General features: G+C 31.5%; 1 protein-coding gene across 1 annotated transcript; it reads right to left on the reverse strand.

The window, feature by feature from the left end:
• Window positions 1-14,496: 14,496 nt before the first annotated feature.
• Window positions 14,497-18,113, reverse strand: LOC122711679 (leucine-rich repeat-containing protein 4-like). Its single transcript, XM_043930686.1, has one exon. The coding sequence runs from the start codon at window positions 17,915-17,917 to the stop codon at window positions 16,031-16,033; it is 1,887 nt and encodes a 628-aa protein (XP_043786621.1). The 5' UTR covers window positions 17,918-18,113; the 3' UTR covers window positions 14,497-16,030.
• Window positions 18,114-24,805: the final 6,692 nt, after the last annotated feature.

Consider the following 24,805-nt stretch of genomic DNA (forward strand, 5'->3'; position numbering starts at 1 on the left):
GAGGCTTTAAACGAGCCCTTGTTTTTTTTCTCGTCGACATTTCTCTCGATGATGAGACGAACCGAGATTTACTTTCTTTTTTATACTCTAGAGCCAAATGAATAATAATAGTTGGAATATCGGGGGGAGATACACACGCTTAGGGAGTAATTTAATCGTCGCAAGTTAGAGAAATGTCTGGAGGATGTGTAGTTATCTTGTTACACTTATTGATGTCGCGAGACATCGAAGTGAATGTTACCGGGAGAGTAATTCGCAAGGTAGTATGATCTAAATATATATATATATATTTAACATATATGCATGTTAATAGAAGTAGGGCATTTCTTATTTAAGAGATGACTTCAAACATGTTTCAATTTTCAGATTGTTCAAGAGTTTTCGAGAGTTGAAATTGTCAAATTTATTTAATTGAATTTTTCAATCTACTTTAAAGTTAAATAAAGTTATATCGAAAAATTGAATTAAACAACGTTAAATTTTTTGTTTAACAATTTTAACAACAGTTAGAATTTAATTTTTGTTCATTCTTTTCTAAAATATTTAATGAAATACAGTATTAATTCAAAATTAATTTTATCTAGTTCGAACTAATATTAACTAGTTCAAATTAGTTTTAATCTAGACAAAATTATTTTTAAAGAGTCAACTATTAACTAATCAAAACTAGTCGAAACTAGTTCTAACTATTCGAAACTAGTTTCAAGTTTTAATACATCTCAGTTTCTAAGAATTTAAATTCATTTTTGTCCCTGCCCCATTCATTCCTTAAATATTTAATTAAACCAGCCCTCCGTGGAACCTAAATTTTTCCCGATTTACGCTCGAGTATAACCCCATAAACGTTCTCCTAAGTTAACGTCATAGAAATTGGGACAGAATTTCCAGACGTTCTCGCACGGTTACATCCGTCCATTAACCGAGGATTTTAAACGATTATCCCAATGGGACGGGCGAAATTAACAGAGAAGAGTCAAATATCCAGACCCGATCTGAGATTATCTTTCAAACTGTCCATACATACACGCGTGTGTTAATTTATGATTTTTACCCCCGCGATGGGTAAATTACCGACATCATTTGCCGTCATAAATCTTCACGGGCTTAATGAAACTTTCGCCGCGCTTAATTATGAGTTGAAATTTTCTTTCAGCAAGAAAGTTGTCCCTGATTTCCACGCCCTTCGCGAGATAAAATAAAAACGCTATTAAATTTTCTTCTGTCGCCAGATATTGCGCCCCACTTGGTTAAAACTGGAAACATTATACGGAAATGAATATGTTTTTTCTCCGACAGTCTTTCTCTGTTCGTTTCTTCTTCCATTCGTTTCCCTCTTTTCGCTTTCTTCCTCTTCGTGTTTTTTTTTTTTTTTTTTTTATCTCTGACCAACCGATTCCAACCGATGTTGCTCGCCGTGAATTCAGTTTCTCTCGCAAGATCTCGTAAACAACGAAAAAACAGTTTCGATAGTTTCAATTTTTCACCATTTCGAAAGATTTTTTTTTCAAAAATCGTTTTCCCGCACTCGGTCGAATCTTTGACGTTGCATTAGCAGCCGACTGTATGAGAATTTTCTTCTTCACTATGCGCACAATAGCTCTTTCTTCTGCGAATAGCGAGCTCCTTTTAGACAATATGTTCACAGTTTGTTTTACACCACTTTCTTCCTTGCTTCGCATTTCTTTTTTCAGACCTCTTTCTTTCCTTCTTTCGAAACGGTTATTGTTCCCCCCTTTCTTCTTCTAAATGTTCGTATAACATTGAACAAGTTTCTTGCAGTTATTTAACCTAAAGCCTGTGTATTTGCGCGTTTTTCCATTTCTCAATTTACCCATTACTTTGCACTTTCTCTTTGAAATTGTATTTTCTTATCCTAGTCTTTTTTAACACGAGACACGAACAAAGTGTTATAAAAGAAGTAACAGGTATAGAAGAGTAATGCAAAAGTAGAAATATAATTAATAATAATTGTTATTCTTGCCAAACTCTTAAGAAAATTATTTTTAAAAATATTAAAAGCGAAATCTGTGCTTTATTTTGAGACAGTTAATTAATTCAAGTTCCTGTATTTGCACAGCTTTCCATTTTTCAATTTAGCCATTATCTCACTTTCTTGAAATTACTTCTTTATTTCTGAGTATCTTTCTCAACTAGAAACTCAAAAAAAAAAAAAAAAAGAAAAAAAAGCAGATATAGAATAGAGCAAGATATAGTTGAGTAAAAATATAAATATCAATCTTAAATAATAATTATTAATAATATCTTCATATCTGATAACATATCTATATTTCAAAATAAGATTTGTAAGAAAAATAAGGAAAAGCAATTTTTTAAAAATCCTATATTCCTATAGTTACATATATTATAAATTATATAAAAAAATTTATTAAATTATATAAAAAAACTTGCTATAAATTTTCACACTATATGTCAGAATATATCTCTCTAAAATCAATTAGAGATTTATTTGATACAGATACTATTATACTGATAAAAGAGTATTTTTATACAAATAAAAAAAGAAAAAAATTTCAAACACTAGATTCAAACATGGATAGCCATAAATCTAATGTAAAATCAATAGTTAAATATCAAACTCTCTCTCAATTGCAGTCTGCAATGAAAAAGAATTTTTAATAAAGGGAAAGCAATCAATGTGATACTTTCATTCCTATCTAATCGATCAATTGAATGTGTTCTATCTAGCAAACAATCTATCAAAACGAATGGACATACACTATTAAAAATTTTAAGTATTTAAAATATAATGTAAAATTTTTCTTCCTGCCTTAACAATTTCATGTATAAATTCTATAAAATCTACATTCATTAAACTAAGTTTGAACAATCAAAACTTAACTAATAAAGTTTAAGTAATTAATAATAGAAGAAGAAGTTCACAAGTGGCAAATGACCAATAAAAAGTTCTTTAACGATAGTAAATTAAATAGTCTATATGTTAGAGAAATTGTAATAAAAGAAAAATATGTATTAAAGAATTAGAGAAAAAAAAAAAAAAAAAAAAAAAGAAGAAAACGAACTGAGAAAATTAAAAAAAAGAAGAAATGTAAAAAATAATAAAAATTATCGTAATTTAATATTAACTTTAGAAATTTCAAATCATTACAATAACAAAACAAGTCTTTTCGTGGAAAATACTTTCGTGTACGCTAGAATTAGTGTCCTCGATTAATAATATAGAATCGATTCAACTTATCATTCCATCTACACATACGTAAATCTAAACGATCGGATATGAAATATCTTCCTCGAAAACAATTGATGCGAATCCATAATTTTGAACTATGATTAAACTGTATATTTGAATAATACTTCAAGTCACGTCCATCTCGGTAAATTTAACATTTCGAATGAAGATAAAAAATTTCCTGGAATTGAAAACTTCGTTCAGATATTACTAATTTCTTTTTTATTCTTTCCTTTCTTTCTCTTGGTATTTTTCCTTTTTCTTTTTTTTTGTTTCGTTCCTAAAAATAGAATCATAGCCGAATAAATAGAATGATACCAATCATTTGATATTGTCGTGATATACAATACGATTGTCTATTATGAAATTTTGGAACTCACCCTTCCCTCCTCGCCGCACCTCCTCTTGCGATTTCAACAGGATAACAGATTTCAATCAGATGTTTCTATCAGGACGACACATCGATGACTTCTCCGTGGAAACGAATTCATGTTGATGACCGAGAGATATTAATTTCAGCGAAAAACTGGCTCTAGAAAATTATATTACATTCATATATGATCTTATTGTTTTATTTTGATATTTATTTTTTATCATTTGTATTTAAGCTTTCAATCTTTAAATATTTAAAAGTTTATTGTAATAGCAAGTTTCATATTTTTATTCAAAATTGATTGTTAAATCATAATTTGAATCAAATATAATATTTTTCATATATCAAAATAATAATATATAGTGAAAATATTGTATATTATTTTCTTTATAACCTAATATTTTTGTACAATACTCAAGTGTTTTTAATATATGTATAGATTTTCCATTATATATTCAAAGAATATTGAAAGAAAAATATTTCTTTTATTAAAAGAAAATATTTTTCCTTTTATATATACTTTTGATTTCATTGCTTTGAGAAATATAGTTGATATCGAAGAACAGTTAGATATGACATAAAAATGTCTTCACATAGATATGAAAATGTAAAAATCTATAGCTATCGTTGAGAAAAATTAAATCTGATATGTTGATGTAAATATCAATGTTTATTATAGAATAGCAAATGGAAAATTGTACAATGAGATTCAAACTATTTTGAATCGAAATTATTCGTATTAAAAAAATGATATCAACTATTAGATTTAAAATAATAATTATAATTTTGAAGTTATTTGAAATATTATTATTTTTTATAAAACAAAAGATATTTATATTATTTGATAAAGAATTATAGCATCACGTTTTGTTGAATTAGTATTACAGTAATACAAACAGAATTTTCCTACTTACTCTAATAATAAAAATGTCAATGTGCATTTTTATTATTTCGTTCAAATTACATTTTTCTTTTCTTTTATCAGTAGTTTGCTTCTTACTTTACATGATCTTTTTTCTAAAAATTACGTAATATATCAATATACGTAATTTATCCTTCTTCGTCGTTACAACGTTCTTAATTTATAATATTATAATTTTATAGTTATAATATATAATATAAAAATATGTAATGTTTCAATACATATTTTGTTCCATCTTCCTTTATTTCGAGAAACTAAAATAAAACTTATATTTAAAAAAAAAAAAAAATAATAGAAATTATCTCATATTTTATTCTTTGAGCAATATTATAATTTTCTAGCTTTATTCTTCGTGAATTTCTGTTCACTTATGCTGTGGACAAAATCACACGTAATATTAACTTAGAAGAAAGAAGTTGAAAAAGTTAAAGAAAACTCTGAACGTTTCCTTCCAGTAATATCAGCCTCGAAAATGAAAAAAAAAAAAAAAAAAAAAAAAACGAACTTATTAAGAAACAACAAAAATTTTTGAAACTCTGAGAGTTTCGTAGAAACGAGAACTAAAATAATTATAAAGCTTTACTGAAGAGTTTCTCTCAAACAGTGAACATTTAAATTTTAATCGTATTAAAGCGTGAATTTTCTATTTCAAAAAAATATATACATTAAATGAAAAAAAATTTATCTTATCAAACAATGAAAAACTTTTTTTTGAATTTTATACAAATAAAAATTATAAATTTTTACTCAAATAATGAATATTTTAATTAATCGTTTAAGTAAAAAATTCAAACATACCTATTATATTTGAAAGAAACGAACATTTAACTGCGAATAATGGAGGCGTACGCAACTTACGTTACATACAAGATGATACAAGATATGTCGACAGAAAATTAGATACCTGAAAATTAAATTTTTATTCAGCTATCTGCCCCGAAACATTCAAGATTCATCGTAATTTCTCACTTACACACAATGTCATTGATCGATCTGACATCAACCGATTTCTTTTCTCACTAATAAAATGTCACTTATAATAATGAAGGATGTTTCTTCATCATAAGTCTACGTTTGTCGTTTTAAAAACACATTACTTTTCTCCGCGCCACCTAGATACATATATATGAATTTATGTGGATCAACCTTGTGAAGATAGCAAAATGTACAGTTCGATTCTCTGATCGATTATCATTTCCACAAAAATATCGAAATCCCTTTGTCAAACATTCACATTAGTTATTGAATTCTTTGCTTTTTATTATTAAATTCTTTGTTATTGTAATTTAAAAAATTGATATTATAAATATTATTTCTTATTTATAAATTCAATACACTTGTTCTTAAAATATTTTTTAAGTTTTCTTGAAAGTTAAATTAATTGTATTAAAACTTATTAAAATTTTAACATATTCATTGTTGTTTCGTATTTCTTTTGACTTTTTGTTCAACTTCGCTTTAAATGAATAATAAATATATATTGAATTAGATTGTAAAATATGTTTTTCTATTGTTGTTAAATAAAAAATTTTCTATGTACATTGATGCTGTTACGATTATGAATATATCTGATAATATTATTCTGACAATATAAACAAATATGAATTACTTAAAACAAAAAAAATTTTAAATATTATAATAAATATAAAACTTAGACAATCGTGATATTGATTAAAATGTCTAAAACAAATATTTTGTTCATATCTATGTAAAATATAGTTGAAATATAGTTGTGATATATAGTTGAAATATGAATAATGAAAATAAAAAGAGATTAATTATTTAATTAATTATTTCACAATTATTATTCATGTTATGATTCAAATTCTAATTTAAAAAAAATTTTTTTTTAATTTTTGTGCATGAATGCATATATATTAAATAATTTAATTATTCATTGATATATTCAATCAATATAATAAGCATTTTCAATATTCAATTTGCACAACAAAAAAAATAAAAATAAACACTCATAAAAATCTAGGTAAATAAAATATACACGAGAAGATCTTTTTGATCGAAAAGAATTTTATTTCGACAACTGTCGGTCATAGCACATGATTTATGTGTGAGTGTGTGAGAGGGTCTTCACCTTCTTCACGTCTCTTTCTTTCGCTCATAGTACGTAATCTCTCTTTTCTATTTATTCATATATATGTTCAAAAAATGTGTAATCATGGAAATATAGGTACGCCTAGGTTCTCTAAAGGTTCACCTGTATGCGCGTTCTTCTTGTTTCTCTCTCATAAAATAAAAGTAATATTTTTTTTGTTTGTTCTGTTTAGTATTTTCTGCTATCATGTTACCGCGCCGTAGACGGATTTCTCTTGCGACACTAAATTACACATTTGTACATCGTTAACATCCCTTAAAACTGGTTTTTCCACTCTTTATTTTTCTCTCTTCGCTCTCATTTTTTTTCTCACTCACACACTCTTCTTCTCACGGCTTTTCTTGTCTGAGTTCACTTGAAACATTTACAAAGTAGGATATTCCGTGTCCCTGTTACGAGGTGCTCGCGCGCGAATATACACATACACAAATACACACACAACAAAACACACACGCATATACTTTACATACTTTTATTTATTTTATAATACTTTTCTTCCACTTTTATAAATTGGACTTCAAAAATTATCAAGGGAATTATCCTTTGAACTGCTTTTTTTTAACCCACGAATGATATATTCGATATGCATGTCATATATGATATGCATCAATTTGAACTACTGGTAATTTCAAAAAAAAAAATTAAAAATGAATTAAATTTTAAAAATAAAATGCAAGATGTCAGTCACGAAATTTCGCGAAGTGTGATTTTTCCTTTTCAATGTTAAAGAAATAAAATGTCTAATTTTTAACAATTTTTAATTTTTTAAAAATATATTATAACAAGAACATCACATGGCAGTACAATAGACAATTCTTTATAAATTGTTTAAGATGTTCGTTGAAATTATTAGGCAATATATATTAATAATGAGAAGCTTAACCTTACTTTTTCACAAGACAGTCAATTAAACGATAAGAATAAAGAGAATAGTTTTAACACGGAATTAAATACATTACACAATTATTCACACTTCTTATTGTCTTAGTAAAATAATTATATGAAAATTATATTACATTAAAAATCGATTTAATCGACCAAAACATATTCATTTGCACACGATAATTCTTTTTCAGAAATCGACGCATTATAAACGGAATGAAATTATGATATTGCATTTTTATATTTTAAATCAATATTAATAGTTTTCACTGATAATCATATATCGAACACTTGAATAGTTACTAACATTTACAAATAAATTTCACGAATGAAAAATAAAAAAAATTATATAGGAGAGTTATATAAATACTCTCGAGATGGCAGTACATATCGTGCGTGTTTGATGACTTGCACGAAATCAAACAGAAAGACAAAGCTTGGTTAATTTAACACGCTTATCAGAAGTGTTTAACAAACAGCTTCGAAACATATTAAGAATACTCCTAGAATCGTTAAATGTGCGTGACAGTATTATCATACGTTACGGTCATACATTACTTTCATAGCGGCAATGTTATCGATGTATTCTTTATTGTTATATTTTTTTAGTTTTCCTCTATACATCCATCTATGTATATCCACACAATTCATTCTATATAATATACCCATATGTAAAATCTATGGAACACCAAAAAATAAATTTATTTTTTTCTTGTTTCGTTCAATAAAAATCACATATACTAGCATTCACGCATATACACACACGAAATTCATATTATAATACTCTCAGTTTTCAATTCAGTTTGCAATCAATGAAATATAATTTGATGAAAATTTTTTTAATAAAAAAATATAATTTCTTTTAGATAATTCCAATACATAGGTACTATTAATTTCAAATACCTATGTACATATATAAAAATCATATAATTATGTAGGAAATTTTATTATCAAATAACATAACCTATGAAAAAACGTCATAATATGAAAGATTACACAATCGCCAAAATGAAAAAATTTCTTTTTAAGAAAATATTAGCAACGAAAATCAAGCTGTCAATAAAATTATTATTCCGTGAAATAATAAAAATCTACATCAAATTTTTTAATAAAAGAAAAAAATAAATAAAAGAGAGAAGCAAAAAGTAAAAAAGAAACTCTGCAAATTATTGAACTTTAGATGGGTTATATTTATTTCTCGATAGCTCAAAAACGTTAAATTGTGTGAATATTCTTCGATTTTAACTTCGATTCTTTCCTTACGTCACGTGGTATGGTCTGGAGAAATATAACCTATACTATTGTACTATACTTCATAATGGAATAAATCTAAAGATGCTTAATTATAATTTTTACCAATGATTATTATTGTTTAATTCTTAAAAATATCATTTATATTACATATGTTTTTTATATCGTACTATATTTTAATTGCAGTGTGCTAATAGCATAATAGCATAAAAATAAACGATATTTTTGCGTGATTTTTAATATTGCAATGTTTATTCGTGAGAATGGATTATGGACATATTAACAATATATCGTATACGAGCGATCTAACGATATGAATTTGCAATATCAGCCGAGACACGAAACGCTTGCTAATTAAATTTATTGAATTTATTACGCCTGAATTAAATCTTGCTCGAAGAAAGAGATGAATAAAACTCAAAAAAAGATAAGTCATCAGCAAGATAAGTCGGTATTGCAAACTATTTGATATATAAAGATTTGCTTAATTACTTTGTCTAATTAGTTTGTATTGCTATTTCAATGCCAGTTTGGTTTCTACTTTGAAATTTATTTATGTACGTATATCTTGTAAAAATCTTTATGAATATATATATGCAATAGTTTTCTCTATTCACTAAAGATTTAGATATCAAAATAATCATATATAATATACAATTAAATGTGATTGTTACAAATATTAAATGAAAACTCATTGAATATTTCTTCTGAAAATATAATAAAATAGAAATAATTTGAAATAATTTGTTTAAATGTACAAAATATTTTTTATAAAAAAGTAAATAGGGATAGTAATCCTAAGAAATACACGATAAAATATTTTTTAATGGTTTATTATAATATCAAGTCAGTATTTACCTTTTAATTTAAATATTGTCTGAATAATTTTATAATTAATAATTTTGTAAAATTCATATTCGTTAAAAAATATATGCATTATTTATTTTATTTATTTAATGTAATTATAAATTCCTCATTAATTACATATTTGTATATAAAATATTTAGGCTATTAATATCCAAATATCATTAATTTCCAAATATATTGTTCATGAAAAACTACATATAACTATTATATTAATATTTAATACAATCGAAAAAGTATTATTTAAATGTTTAAATGCATTTTCTCGGCGTCATGTGCATGTAAAAAGGAGAAAATGAAATTAAAATAAGAGAGAACGAAATCGAATTTCTACGAAGTTGAACAGTAACAATTTGTTCAAACTTTTTGAGTTAATATCGATATAAAACAATTTGATATGCTTTTCTACAAATTCATATACATCGTAACATTATTGCATTTAAAAATATAGATCAAAAGACAAATTGTTTCCTGTTGAGAAAATAAAAGTACCGAAGTAAACGAAATTATGCGATTTGCAATCAATTTTCAATGCGCTTGAATTAATACAATAAAAGGTTAATGTACTCTTTGTGTACTCTTTGTGGTCGTTGCAAATTTATAAGAAAGTACTAGGAACTTGCCCACGTGAAATTACATTAACGGATTGGATTATGGTTAAATATTTGCTCGATAAACGAAGAAGACATTTAAACGCAAATCAAGTAGTCGATATCAAAATTGAGTCAGTCGTGACGCATCTTTCTTAGGATGAACTACTTTCTCATACGAATTGAACGTAACGTGAATACGAATTATAATAATTGTTTTATTTTAATGAAATAAAAATTGATAATAAATAATTGATATTGCAATAATAAAAAGGATTTTTTTATAAATGTATAAACATTTAATTTATAATTTATATTAGTAATGAAAATTTAAAAGTATATTGGTAAAATTAATAATGAAATTTTTTTTTTAATTTTTAGAAACAATATTTGCATTAAAATGTTACTTATTAATGCTAAAGATTTTGTATTATTTCTATAATTGGAAATGATTTTATTTTCAAGTTATATATACTTATTAAGTAAAAAATACATTTAAATACATTTATCATAAAAAGATTTCATTGAAAACTGCAACGATAAGGTAACTCTTGGAAGTGGAAAGAAATATGGTTTTCTCATATAAAATATCAAGATTTACTTTTTATTGTTCCAAGAAAGATATTGCTTCAATTACTCTTAAACAAGGCGTGAATATTATTATGATATTAAAGAATAAACTACTTCGCTCAATGAACTACTTATGTTGCGAATAAAAAGAAATTCAATTTAATAAAACAATTATCTGATATTTTAACTTTTAACATCATGTTTTAAATATGAATCACATTATAATTTCATTTAATTGGTAAATATTTTAATTTTTCTCAATATTCCAAGATTAAATAAATTGTATATATGAAATGAATATCAAGAAATAAAATGTCCTGTAACTTCAATTTTTTCTAGCTAATAATAATAATACATTCACTATAATTTATATTTTAAATTAATTTAAAATATAAGAAAAAAATAATGTATCAGATAATTTTAAAATCAAGATAAAATATTTATATCAATGGACGAACAGCAAAAGAAATGCGTAAATCAAGTAATATGGAACATGGTTAATCTAAAAACTTCTTTACAAAAATTTTTCATAAAAAAATTGTTCCTTTTCCGAAGAATCGAAAAAATCATAAAAGAATCGAAATTGATCTAAAAAAAATTCCACAACTTTAATTATACTCCACAACTATAATTATACAAATCAAATAAAAAATATAATAACGATATAATAAATATCTTTAGATCAGTTTTAAAAAATCAATGTGTCAAACTTGTAAAAAATATATTTCACTATATCTTTTACTATTTGATATTTTTTTAAATTTCGAGATATAATATTGAATAATATTATTAATGTAGATGGCAGTGCTATTTTTATACATATATGTGCTACTAGGAACTTAATATTGAATGATATTTTATTGATATATTGATCTTTAAAATGTGCGAAGAGACACAGACACAGATATTCTTGTCGATCACAAAAAATTAAAACAACGTATTTCAACACCATCTTATGAAGAGGCAATATCTCCCTTAATCCCCTCAGGGAATATAAAGCTTCAAGTAATTGTTCACGATATCTTTCCGCTACGATTCATTGTTAGACATGCCAGCTTGTAAGCTTTTGTGGCGCTCAAATGATATGGATCGTAATATCGTAGATAGTAACATCAAGAGAGTTATATTGTAAATGTTCATTAACCTTCCACTGTGACCACGCTATTGTGTTTGAGATTTTTACTATCTAAAAAAAAAAAAAAATGAAAAAAAATATATACAGATACAGAAAAAGAAAGAAAATTTTGATTTGTATTTTTCCGAGAAAGTCTGTTTTATATGCAATCCTATTGTTTTTAATTTTTCTTTATATTTTTTTTCACTTTTTTTTGTTTATTTTACTCATTCATTCTTTCATTCGTAACTAGTGCAGATTATAGTCAAAGCATAATTCCATGCAAAAAACAAAAAAAATTCCTATTGATATCGTTGGTATAATATATGAAAAAGAATGACGACAAATACTTTTCTATTCGTCATGTGGATCGAAATATGTACCATATATATTTACACCGGATGTACTGTGATGAAAACTCGAGCGCGCTTCGACTTTTCAAATTCATGACGTCATTATCACTAAGGCATTAATGAACCGTGTCATTTTCATTTCGTGTGAGATTTACGTTTTAAAATATATATCATGATTCGGCCTTTTTTATTATCTTTATTATTTTATAATCAATCTATTTTATGTCAAATCTGATTTAATAATTTATTATATTTATCGTTATCGATTTACGTTTTGTTACTTTACAAATAATTAACTTTGGTATTCAATCGCGTTAACAATAGATTGTTAGAATAGGAAAAATATTAAAATTAATAAAATTATAAAACACTAATAATATAATCGCTATAGTGATATATAATTAGAAATAAAACATATGTGTTACTATATGATTTCATTAATATGGTACGATATATTGTAATACGTATTTAGATGATATACGATTTTTTAGTAAATTATTAAATCGTATGATAGAATTAAAGAGGTTCTGAGAGTGAATAATTTGATTGTTCATTATAATTCATTATTTTATAAACAAACTTTTTTATATTTTTATAATTGTAATAATAAATTTTAACTTTAATTATCATATTAATATATCAAGAAAAATATTAATTATTTACTTATTTAATAAAATATAAAAGCAAAGGATATTTTGATTTTATCCAGATTTATATCCAAAAATTGATAAAAAAAAATCGCGTTTCATATTAGTGAAAAAGAATGAAAAAAAGAAAACAATCTTCAATAAATATCATTCTTTCATACTTCATATTTTCGATGCATAGACTTAGTCTTTAAATGACGCAGTGACGTGATTCTGTCGCAAAAATTTTCTGAACGATAAAATAATTGACATTTCTATATATCATAGCTAAATGGCATTATATAATATCGTATAAATCAATTATTTATTTATAGTAAATCAAACAAAGAATAAATTTAACATCTCAAACGATATTATAGAACACGAATAGGAACAAAATAATTAAAGAACATATTTCAAAAACAACGAATATAAAATTAAACATAGTTTCTAATTCATTTAAACCATGATATGCGTAAATTATTCTGGATGTTATTTTCTAAGAAAAAAGATAGCTAATTGTCTTGTGACAGTAACTTTCGCGTTATGGAAAACTATGCAACATAAATTCTCTAGTTTCCTAATTTTAAATTTCATTCGAGCATATTCTACGCGTATTATCTTCGTTACGAATTGTAGCGAATAAAGTTAAATTCGATCGGAATAAAAAAAAATCATCCTAATGAATTTCATTGAACGCGTTCTCGTGCCTCGGTTGTCACGTGTTTTCACCGCGATTACCGTGATTTGGCCGAGATACCGGTCGGGAAACAACCAATAAACCCGTGGGCTCGTTCGTCGACGAATAAAATGACCACTAGAAACGTGTTCTGTCGTGTTCTCCAGCCTGTACCACGTATTATCGATCCACGTAAAATATGTGATTCGATAGAACCGGTGTATTTGACATGGTATTTTTTTCCTCGGTTTTTTTTTTTACTTTGTTTTTTTTACCTCATCACGGATATGTTGAACGATTCCAGAATCATTGAACAGAGAAAAGCAGCCGATCTGAACGATATGCGATAAACCAATCGGTAGCAATTACAAGCACTGTATCGCAATACACTATCTCACCCTCGATCTCTCCGTCGCACGCGAGCACACGTATACACTGTTACACTCATACACTCATATATTCACATGTATACATGATCATATTATCACATATGTTCATACGTATATTCAGGCACAAGGCTCTCAAGCATGTACGAACTACTTGGGCCAATTCATACACACGTGAAACACACAGGACATAACACAGACACAGGTTGATAACTGACCGATATTCGCAATTGGCGTTTTGGCTTACCGCTTACCGCCAAAGTGCCTAGATCAACACACACAGACTCACTTACGTAAGACACTAACGCGAGGCATGAGCCGGTCAACCAATCGCAAGCCCCTCGTTTCAGTGTTTGAGCAATAGTTTATATTCGCTTGCAATTGGCTTACGGGCTTCCTATGCTTACTATACAGTCTTATGTAATTGATTCTATTGGCTCCGAGTAATACAAAAAAACAGACAGAGATCGAACGACGACGGATACATTCTGGCAATTGTGATTTTTTTCTCACTATTTTTTTTTCTTATTTGTTTAAATCTTTGATTAAATTGTCCAACAAACTATATATTCGATATGTGATAGACGATATGTAATGTTGAAGCATTAACAATTTCGATATATCGATGTATACACGATATTACCATCGACATATTAATGTTTTTAAGAACTCGATAAATCGATATCGAAAGAGACAATGTCGTTACGCGAATATATTTTAAACGGTTTCTAACACGCGACAAAATAAATTAATTTATCGTCAAGAGAATTGCAACGACCGATCCAGAGGTGTACCCGACGTCATATTTCACGCTCTATCGTTTCCGTGAATTTTCGTCCTCGAACACGAACATCAATAACTATCCGATGTGACAATATCGACTCTCTCGTATGTCGCGTTTCCGTTCGTTATTCCGGATCAAATCGATCGATTCGATACTCAATCTTATTTCAAACGACAAAACGTAATATGTTCTTAATTCGTACGTACCGTTAATATTAAATTAAAATCTGATCTGATCGTTGAATCGTTAAGTGCGCGACAAAAACTCGAATTAATTTTCTGGACACTGTGATGATACATGATACGTAACAGCACATCAGCCGTATTCTCGATTTCGTATTGTCATCGTGCTCGCACCATATCCAAATCACCTAACCTCTAATTACATCTTCGAAATTGACTAGAAAATCCACGTGCGTAGTATATACACGGTAGCCAAACACACGGAAATAGAAATTCTCTCACATCAGTCTCTATCTACACATTCTTCGGAACATGCACTGCAGTCTTCTCGTATTCATTATTTTAAGAAACGGTAAGTTTATACCATATTCTTAAACAATTCTTATTTTTCTTTATTTCATTTTTCATAATTTCTTTTTTTTTTTTTTGCTCTCTCATCGCGTATCTTAAATTGTTCTTATAGAAATTATATTACCCGTCAACATTGTGCTGCAAGACCATCAAAACGATATTTTTTGCCAGATCGAATTGATCGTTCCGTGTATTATTATCCTTCGTACTAAACGTCGAACACACAAAACGCGAAACGTTTGGAAACGAAGTCCTCGGATCGTCGAGAACGGCGTTATTTCTCGAGAATTGGCAGATGGCGATTTTATCGATCGAATCCTCGACAGATTCTTCGTTTTATGTGTTCCGTGCATTAGTCACGACGACACCTTCAACTATTTCATCGACCACTATATGTAAATCTCACGACAAGTGGACGTTCGTTTCCATTGGGTCGACGGAACGACTTCCCATTTTCGTACCTCCCACCCTTTCTATACACATATGTATATCCACGGAACATCTCAACCGTTTCATCGATCATTCTCTCGTTCTATATACGTATGTACGAGTGGTATGTGTATATATTATATGTATACGCAATTCACGTGACAGGTCGACGTCCGTGTCCATCGCGACGGAGTTTCAATAATTAAATAAATCATGAATTTTTTTTGTTTCATTTCACTACCGCTCGTCCGGCACTGGACAGGACGTCTCTCTCAGCAGTCAGTGTCGTCCTGGTGGCGTCTACGAAGCTCCAGGTAACGGTGCCGGGCGTCACAGTAATGAAGCAGCGGTACCTAGACATCAGTTCCAGTCCCTTCTTGATAACCCTCGTCGGGGGAGCTACGCGTTGATCCGAGGACACGTTTTAACGCTGACACAGGCGGTAAAACCGGAACCCCTTTCTGCCATACTCTTATTTGCTTCGCGCCAGGCGGGAATTGCTCGACCATAGGCGCAACTACAGCCAAGGTTTCCTTCGAAGGGTACGTGCTCATCGGAACCGTTGTTCTGCACGTATCCCTCGCTTCCCACATACAACTCGAGTAAAGGATCTTTGCATCGTCCACCACTTCCATACGACTATAGTCCGCCCCACCGTACGGAGTGATATCTTCTGCCGAGCCACGTCGCGTGTCCCTGATAAGATCGGGATTGTCGATCGGCATTAGCGACGTGGTAGATGAGAAACAAGCACCCGGCGCAACCATCACAGATGGCTGTTGGCTCTGATCATCGAAACGGCCAATTGAACCATACTCATTCTCCGTTTGTAACATCGCTGCCTGAGGTCTTTGAACGTAGCTCAGGGTTAAGGACACCGGCGGTGGCTTCGATTCCACCCCGAACGACGTCGTCTCGATCTCCTCGTGTTTTCTATGAGTGGTGGATGTCGCTGACGAAGGATTCTCGTTATTTCCAGCTGTACTATCGCCCGATACACCTTCTGCGGGTACAGCTGATTTCACGTCCTTCAGTGGCATTCTTCGAAAACGAACGAACAACACGAGAATGACGAGGAGAATGAAGAGAATTAGCACTACCAAGGCGGCGGATATACCGGCTATATGACCGGAACCAAGGGTAGACATACCGGCAGTTCTCAAAGATACGTGAAGAGTGAAATTCGCCTCGACGGTACCGGCACGATTCTCCGCTACACAATAGAACTCGCTAGAATCCGCTTCCTGGGCGTTTGTCAAAACCAGAGTACTTATTTTCCGGAACTGGCCATCTTCAAAGATCAAGATCTTCTGGTAACTACTAAATGCTGAATGGTTGGTCAATAATCGTCCATTCCAATACCATTTCACTTTTGCAGGCGGTATCGCGCTAACTCTACACACAATACTGGCATTTTCACCTATCGTCGCCTCGGCGTAGCGGCTGGCTATCAAGAGGATTGGTCGACAAGCGAAATCATCGATACCCAAATCGGTAAAAGTTCTATTCATTAACTGTTTCGGCCCACGACAAAGGGGCGCTTGAAGGGTAGGTAAATTGTGCTTCACCAGCCACATTTTCATTTCGCGTAAATGACAATCACAAATCCACGGATTGTCATGTAGTTCTATACTGGTGAGTTTATTCAATGGCTCGAAGGTACCCGGATGAAGGATCGATAATTGATTGTTGTTTAACTTTAAACTTTCCAGCAACTCCAAGCCACGAAATCCTTTCGCCTCGATTTCAACCAGTTGCGTGTGGGACAAATCTAACTTGACCAAATTCGGTGTACTCTTCAACGCGTGCGAGTGAACCCTCTTGAGGGGATTATAGGAGAGTACAAGGTCCCTGAGGAACGGAGTATCCAAGAAACTGGCAGTAGGGACTACGGTTAAGAGATTATGGCTTAAATCGAGTTCAACCAGATTCGTAAGGCCCGCCAGTGCCTCGCTATCGATTCGGTCGATACGGCACTCGCGTAGGTAGAGACGCTGTAGATTCGTCAAGCGTACACGTACGAAGATGTTGCTCGGTAGAGTCCGAATGTCGTTGCCGCTTGTGTCCAACACTTGCGTCTCCGGATCGACCCACTCCGGTATGCTAGTCAGGGCACGATTTACACACTCGACTGTGCGCTTCCCGCTCTTCCACTTGCAAGAACACTCGACGGCGCACTTGTCGCTGGTCACAATGCCCAGCAACGTTGTCACGTAAAGAAAGAATATCAAGATTTTCATGACGAACGCGTTTATTATTGTCGAATGCTGGTCCTGGTTACGACACACGCTATCCTCCCCGATTATCTTCTTCGAGGACGCCTAGCCTCAATAAGCGAGATACATTTTCGCTCGTCCGAGAATATTCTTCGTGGACGAGCTTATGTCCATTTTTTTTTTTTTTTTTTTCTTCGTTTTTCGAGCGTATGTATTTCGTGGTGACGAGACACGTTTATCCCCCCCCCAATTATCCCTTTTTCGTTTTTTCTCAGCGATACGTTCGATTCCTTCCGTCGACCTATCGTCGAATAACAATGATCATCAATTCAGCCCTTACGCCGAAGTTTATAGGAACCCTTCTCTCCGTGTGGCTGTTGCAGTACAGCACGTCTAATTATGCAAATGAGAGGGTCGGGATTAAACGGTCTCGGCTCGTCCATTCGTGAATCCTCTTGATTCGTCGAGACGACGATCGTTTTGGCGATGACAATCTCTTTCTTTCAAATTCACGATGGTCGATATTAATTGCCGAATTATTTTCAGTAAACTCAGGAATTGACGAAAACTATCTTCTTTCCTGGTTGCTCTTCCCGTATTTGTCGGTACTTGTCACACACGCGCGCGCGCACATTGAGATACATATGAGCACGTACGAGTAAGCATACACCACGAGCGTCCGTCGTTCTTACGTAAACGCGTCGATCAACGTGCACTTCCCGTGAAGTTGACGAGAACTACCTCTACGATTCACCACCGTGATCAAAACCAATAATGGTAATAACACTCTCGACGATACGGTACTTCGCACCACCACCTTCCATGTATTGCATATCACGCGAACCACCGGAATATCCTCGCGAAACAGACAGGAGAGCTCTCTCTCTCTCTCTCGTACTCGCACTACTTTGTATCCGAGGCGTTGTCCGTGCCAGGCGATCTTCCCTAGTTCGTATCCCTCGATATCTGTTTTTCGTAGTCGCTTCTCTCTTTTTTTTTCCTTCTTTCTTCCTTCCTTTTTTTCCCTTTTTCCCTACTTTTTTTCACCCCCGATATTCATCGAAACGCGCAAAACACTCGAACCGATACCACGGACGCTCGTCGTGAAATGAGAGACTATGAAAAGCCCGGCACCGAACCGAAGAGATAGCCTCTGCTCGCTTTCTCTCTGTCCTTCTTTCGGCACGTCGTTGCACACTGCCAGGAGGGAAAACGCCGACGCGAAGTAGGGCGCACCCTTCTTCCACTCTGGCTAGACTATATACACAAGGTGTACACACTACCACCGTGATTCCGAGCACCCCTTACGGCGCCTTTCCTCTCCTCCAGTCTCATCCACCAGCATCCTTCACCCCCTCCATCCAATCCCTCCACCTCTTCTATCCAGTCACCCCTGGAACCCCCCCGCCACTCCCTTACAGACACAACTCTTGTGCGCGCTCTCCCAACCGGCTAGAACCGACTATAGTGCGTAGTAGGGATCGTTTCTATTCCCCCACCATCGAAACGACCCCCACCTTGACGCCTTCCACCTCCTCTAAATAGGGTATACAGGGTGTACGGGCGCGCGCACCTACTAGCCACTAGCTACTCCTGACTGCCGCGCCACGCCGCGCCGTGGCTCCTCTTTCGCCAATCTATTCCACGTTTTCCTACCGAGTCTCCTGACCTCACCTCCCACCCAACTCGTACGTCTCTCTTTCTTCTTTCTTCTTCTCTTTTTCCCCCTCGTGCTACCTTCAACCCACCGACCATCCTTTTCGACGTATCGAATGCTACGTCACAGTGGCGAGATATACGGCTATTTCACAAAGTGGTTAAATGCACTGCCAGATTACGGCTAGCTTGCCAGGAGGGAGAAGAGCAGAGAATAATACAGAGGGAGCAGCAGAGAAAGAGAAAAGACCGGCAACAGTGGTTACGGTATCGTCTATCGGCTACCATCAACCGCCACAGACGTTGTCTCTCTTCTCGGTGTCGTTTTCCAGCTACACATAGCCTTAGAAAAATCATTCTTCTTTTATCTCTTCCCATCCTTTTTTTTTCTTTCTTTTTTTACTTCCGTCCACGCGATTCTTCGCGTTTACATTCTCGAAAAATTTGCGTACACTGTTCTCGCCTCGGTGCTATCGTCGTATCTTCACCACGGGATCTATAGGATCTCCTTCCTTTTCTGTCATCTCTCGTGGAAATTACACGGAAAATGAAGGTATTCCTTCCGTGGAGGAAAGTTAGGTCCGCTCGAAGAAGTCGGAGAGATTGAGGACAGGGGGAGGATGCTAAATCTGCCTACAACGAGAAGTAAAAGTGACATTACGATGGAGAATGACGAAGGACGCTGCCACCCATTATATACCATACATATATACATACGTATATACGCCGACGAATTTTCCCTAAAGGACCTTTTAAGGTTAATTGATCGTCCGAGGCGACAAGTGCACGTGTCTTTCCGCTCATACGTTCTCGCGTAATGCACTCTTAATGGACGCGAAACTTCAAAGAATCCTTCTATAAAGATGTTCGATGCTCATCCGATATATCCAGAATTTAACTATGTGTCTTTCGATCTTGTACTATGAGTCTATATATCACCTTCCAGACTTCTTCTCGTGTGAGATCCGCCTAGGTGTCTTATCGATTTACAATGTTAACAAATCGGTCAGGATATAGATAGCGAATAAAAAAGTAGAGAGTAAAGAAGAAAGTAGAAAGATTAACGATAAGATGAAACTTGATGGTGTCAAAAACGAACGGTTTCGACGAACGTGGGTTACGCTTGTCTATGTCGTTTACTCGATGGTAGACCGTTGCACAGGCCACTGACGCTATTTAAGCGATTACTTGAAATCAATAGCGCTCGTTCAGAGTGCGCCAACAAGCCGGTAGTATAATTCTTATCCCAAACTGTGCTTTCGTCTCTCATCTTTCTCTCAATTCCCCACAGAGACTACTCTGAAACGGATCGAAGCTAGGGAACAAAAGAAAGAACATCGAGACGAAGGACGTTCAAATGGTTGGATTTCTGCCGAGGGAGTTCGTCGAATCACTGCTGGCTCTATCAGGATTTGGCTGGCTCACCGCATTTTTCAAGCGACCCCTTTCCCCGTATACCACGACACACGTGTACTATGCGCGTTAACGCGATTGTTTCGTAGATTTACGACGCGTGGCTGGATCGTGTAAATACGATCGAAGAGTGAAAGTTTATCGTAGATAATTATTAATCTTGTTATAATATTAATTGTTAATTTGAGTAAAATATATGAGATATGAAAAATTTATATATTTTACGAAATTCATAAAATATTAGAATCAAGAAAATATGCTGATTGAAAATTCTGTACAAGAAATCGATCATTTTATCATTCGTCGGTAAATTAGTTAAGAATAATAATAAATTAGTTAAAAGATGATTTTTGAATTGATTTCGACTGTCATATTATTTCAGATGGTTAGTAAATAGTTCTGTGCAACACCTGTGTCGTGCTATTGTAATATTTCACATATGTTACTGGCGTACGTGACGAGAAGAATTCTTAGTCGAAGTGATATATATATAGCCTAAAGAGTAATTGGTAAATCATACGGTTGTGTACCTTCGTTTATTGTCGCGTCGATCTGTAACTGAAATTCGCGATTATACTATACTATATGGATAGATGAATGTAATTACAAAGTTGGGATTGTATTTGTACGATTGTGCCAATATTTGTAGTTTCTAACCAGGAATTATATTTCCGCCGTCTATTTCATTCGACCATGACCGATCGAGGGACACGTAAAATGACAAGCATTATTAAAATAAAAGGCTCAGTAAAAAAATACTAAAAATGCAAAAAACGAGATATGAAAATATGTGAATAACTTTTCCTATTAAAATTTTATTCACAATTTTTTTAAATTATAAATTTTATCGTTTACTGCTTTTTTTTCAAGTTTCAAATATGTTTTAATTAAACATTCAAAATTTACTGAGGGATGAAATATCATTTATCTGAATCTTTTTCATAAAAAAATTAATTTCAAAAATAATTGTAAAATGGCTACGATCAATCGTGATCTAACAGCTTTTCACTTGAATTCGTCGAATAAATTATCACTTGAGCTCGACATGTGATCATTTTTTAATTATTCGTTTTGTATTCGTATAAAATAATTGTTTATATTTATGATAATATTCGAACGATATGCCAAAATCAAAAAAGAATTTTTCTTAATTTTATGATTAATTTAAAAAATTATTTATGATACATTTTTAAATTTTTTAAAAGAAGAAAATATATAAACTGAAATAAATAAAAATGATCAATTCGATAGTGAAATTTAATTTTTAAAATAAAAAATCAGATATTTATAATAATGAAAAAATTTGTAAATTATTTAGAAAGATGTATATATATATATATATATATATAGTAAATCGTCAATGATGGATTTTTTTAAAATATAGGATAAATTGAAAAGAAACATACATAGTATATTGAACCGGAAATTTTATTAAGGACCAAATTTTCTTTGCTATTTTGTTCCTTTTGAAAACAAATTGACATGCGTTTTAATTTTATTATTTCTTTTTTTCTTTTTCATCAAATCGAATCTGTGCTTTGGAGAAATAAAAAACAAATAAAAAAGGTTCTTTTCATAATTCAGACACAAAATCTATCTTTACAATTGAGAAATAAACAATTTACGTTCCTGGAATAATTTCTCCTTTTTGCTTTTTCTTTGATTTTGCTTTCGCATAATTTGCATAATATCATCGAACGTACATAACAACATAACAGAGAGAGGGAGGGGGATTTTCAAGTTACAGAAATGCTTAAAAATTTCAGATACAAAAAACATTCGACCAACACATACGATCATGCAGAGATCATACGATTTTTTCTTATAATTTTTCTTTTTTTTTTTTTGTGATTTTTTTTCTTTTAGTCTTTTAATTTATGCAACTGGAACAATATCATACATTTGTTTTATAATGTATGCCATTTATTGCTTTTGTAAAATCATAAGATCTTAGAAAGTGTACGTAGTATTCCTATATAATACATTATAAAACAAATGTATAATATTGTTCCAGTTGCATTTACAAACAGAATTCTTATTTCGAATTTTTTTTTCTTTTCTTTTTCATTTTTTTTCTTTTTTTTTTTTTTTCAAAGGATAAACCAATTTAAACGCGTCACAAAAGATTTTTCGAACTGTTCACAAATACGAAAAAAATACTGTATAATTTTGAAAAATATGCATTTCTACGTACCGTCGTCGAGTTATTAGTTTAACGTTCGGATACTATTATAAAGAAGTAAAAACAAGATTTTGGAAATAAGTTACGATAATTGTCACAAATAGAATATCGACGGTACTTTTTTCTGTTTTTGTGAATTTTTCTTACTATCTTTTTTTTTCTTTTTCTTTTTTTTTTTTTTGTCTTTCATCCTTTCTTGTTTTTTTAATAATTTCTGCACGGAACGTTGGAGATGTTGTTCCAACATTATAAAACGAGCCGCGTGAAACTACAAAATATTTTTCTGATGTTTACTTGAGATCAAATATAATGTTCTTCCTCTATTGTGAAATGTATATAACGCTTTTTTATTTTATAGCGTCTAGCAGCTCGTTGAATCGAAACCAATGCATTGAATGTAATTTGAGGGAAGGTAACGATTTTCATTATTCCCTTCATTAAATACGAAACGAATCGTACATATTTAAAAATGATTAAAACCCTTTCAGGATGGTCACAAGGGTTTCTCTATAATATATTCCCAAATCCAGATGTTACGCATCGCTTTCCATCATAGCACTTTTACGTTGTGCCCCTCACAAATTTGTTTTTCACATCAATGGTATTTCCTTCTCCAAGATGAGGTATAGGAACTTCACTTGGATATACTACTATCTATGCGTCAGACATGAGGGAATACCCGCAAGATGGTAAAGAACAAAGTTACTATGATCGTTTTGTACATTGTCGATCCTCGTACGTTCCAAAGAAAAATACATGTACGTGTATACGTGTATACGTGTATACGTGTATATATATATATTCTACGGTTTTCGAAGATTCGAATTTCATGTACAATGACGTATGTATTATGACGTAACGTTAATGTTAAAATTACTCATTACTCAGTTTTAACTATAGAACAAAACAAATATATATATTTTTCATTCCTTCAGTCTATACGCATAGCATTGCATTTAGCAATTTTTTTTCTTTTTTTTTTTATCACCCAACTGCTACTTGAGATTTATTACCTTTATTTCACACGAATATCAGTCTTTCAAAAGAGTCAAGATAAATATTATAATCGATCAACACGATTAATCGCTTGTTTAATTACGAGTTTGCATTATCTTACAACATATTTCGTCTTCGTATCGTATGTTCGATATAATTGCAAAAAAAAAAAAAAAAAAAAAAAAATTGTTAAATAAACAGATACGCGCATATATAATAACGTTATTATCGAGTAATCAAAATACACGTAAAATTATTAGGCACAATTTCATATATAGTATGCTTTTAAGAACATTTTTCCCCGCTTTTCTTTCATTGTTAGCACAAGTTCTTGACTCTCTTAAAGATTGATTTAAAATATATCTCACAAAATATAGATTCCAGTATCGGATCTAATGGTGCTTTAAATTATAATTCAGTAAGACCAAGAATATGAATGCTTTCCTAGTCTGTACAACTTTGCGAAAAAAAAAAACCGTGATCGAACAAACATATATAACACAAAAGTAAAATTTTGTGGTGAATATGTAGGAGAGTATTCTTCTGATTTTCAAAACTGACGTGTTTGAAATACTGTTCGACTTATTGAATTACATGTTCCCGTATGAAAAAAATAATAAAATAAGAGAGAGAGAGAGAGAGAGAGAGAGAGAGAGAGAGAGAGA

This window comes from Apis laboriosa, unplaced genomic scaffold, assembly GCF_014066325.1.
Source record: "Apis laboriosa isolate Shangri-la unplaced genomic scaffold, ASM1406632v1 scaffold112_cov148, whole genome shotgun sequence".
In the NCBI taxonomy this organism is placed as follows: Eukaryota; Metazoa; Arthropoda; class Insecta; order Hymenoptera; family Apidae; genus Apis; species Apis laboriosa.

Coding starts and splice junctions, on each gene's coding strand:
- LOC122711679 (XM_043930686.1), bottom strand. CDS start 17,917: ATGAAAATCTTGATATTCTTTCTTTACGTGACAACGTTGCTGGGCATT.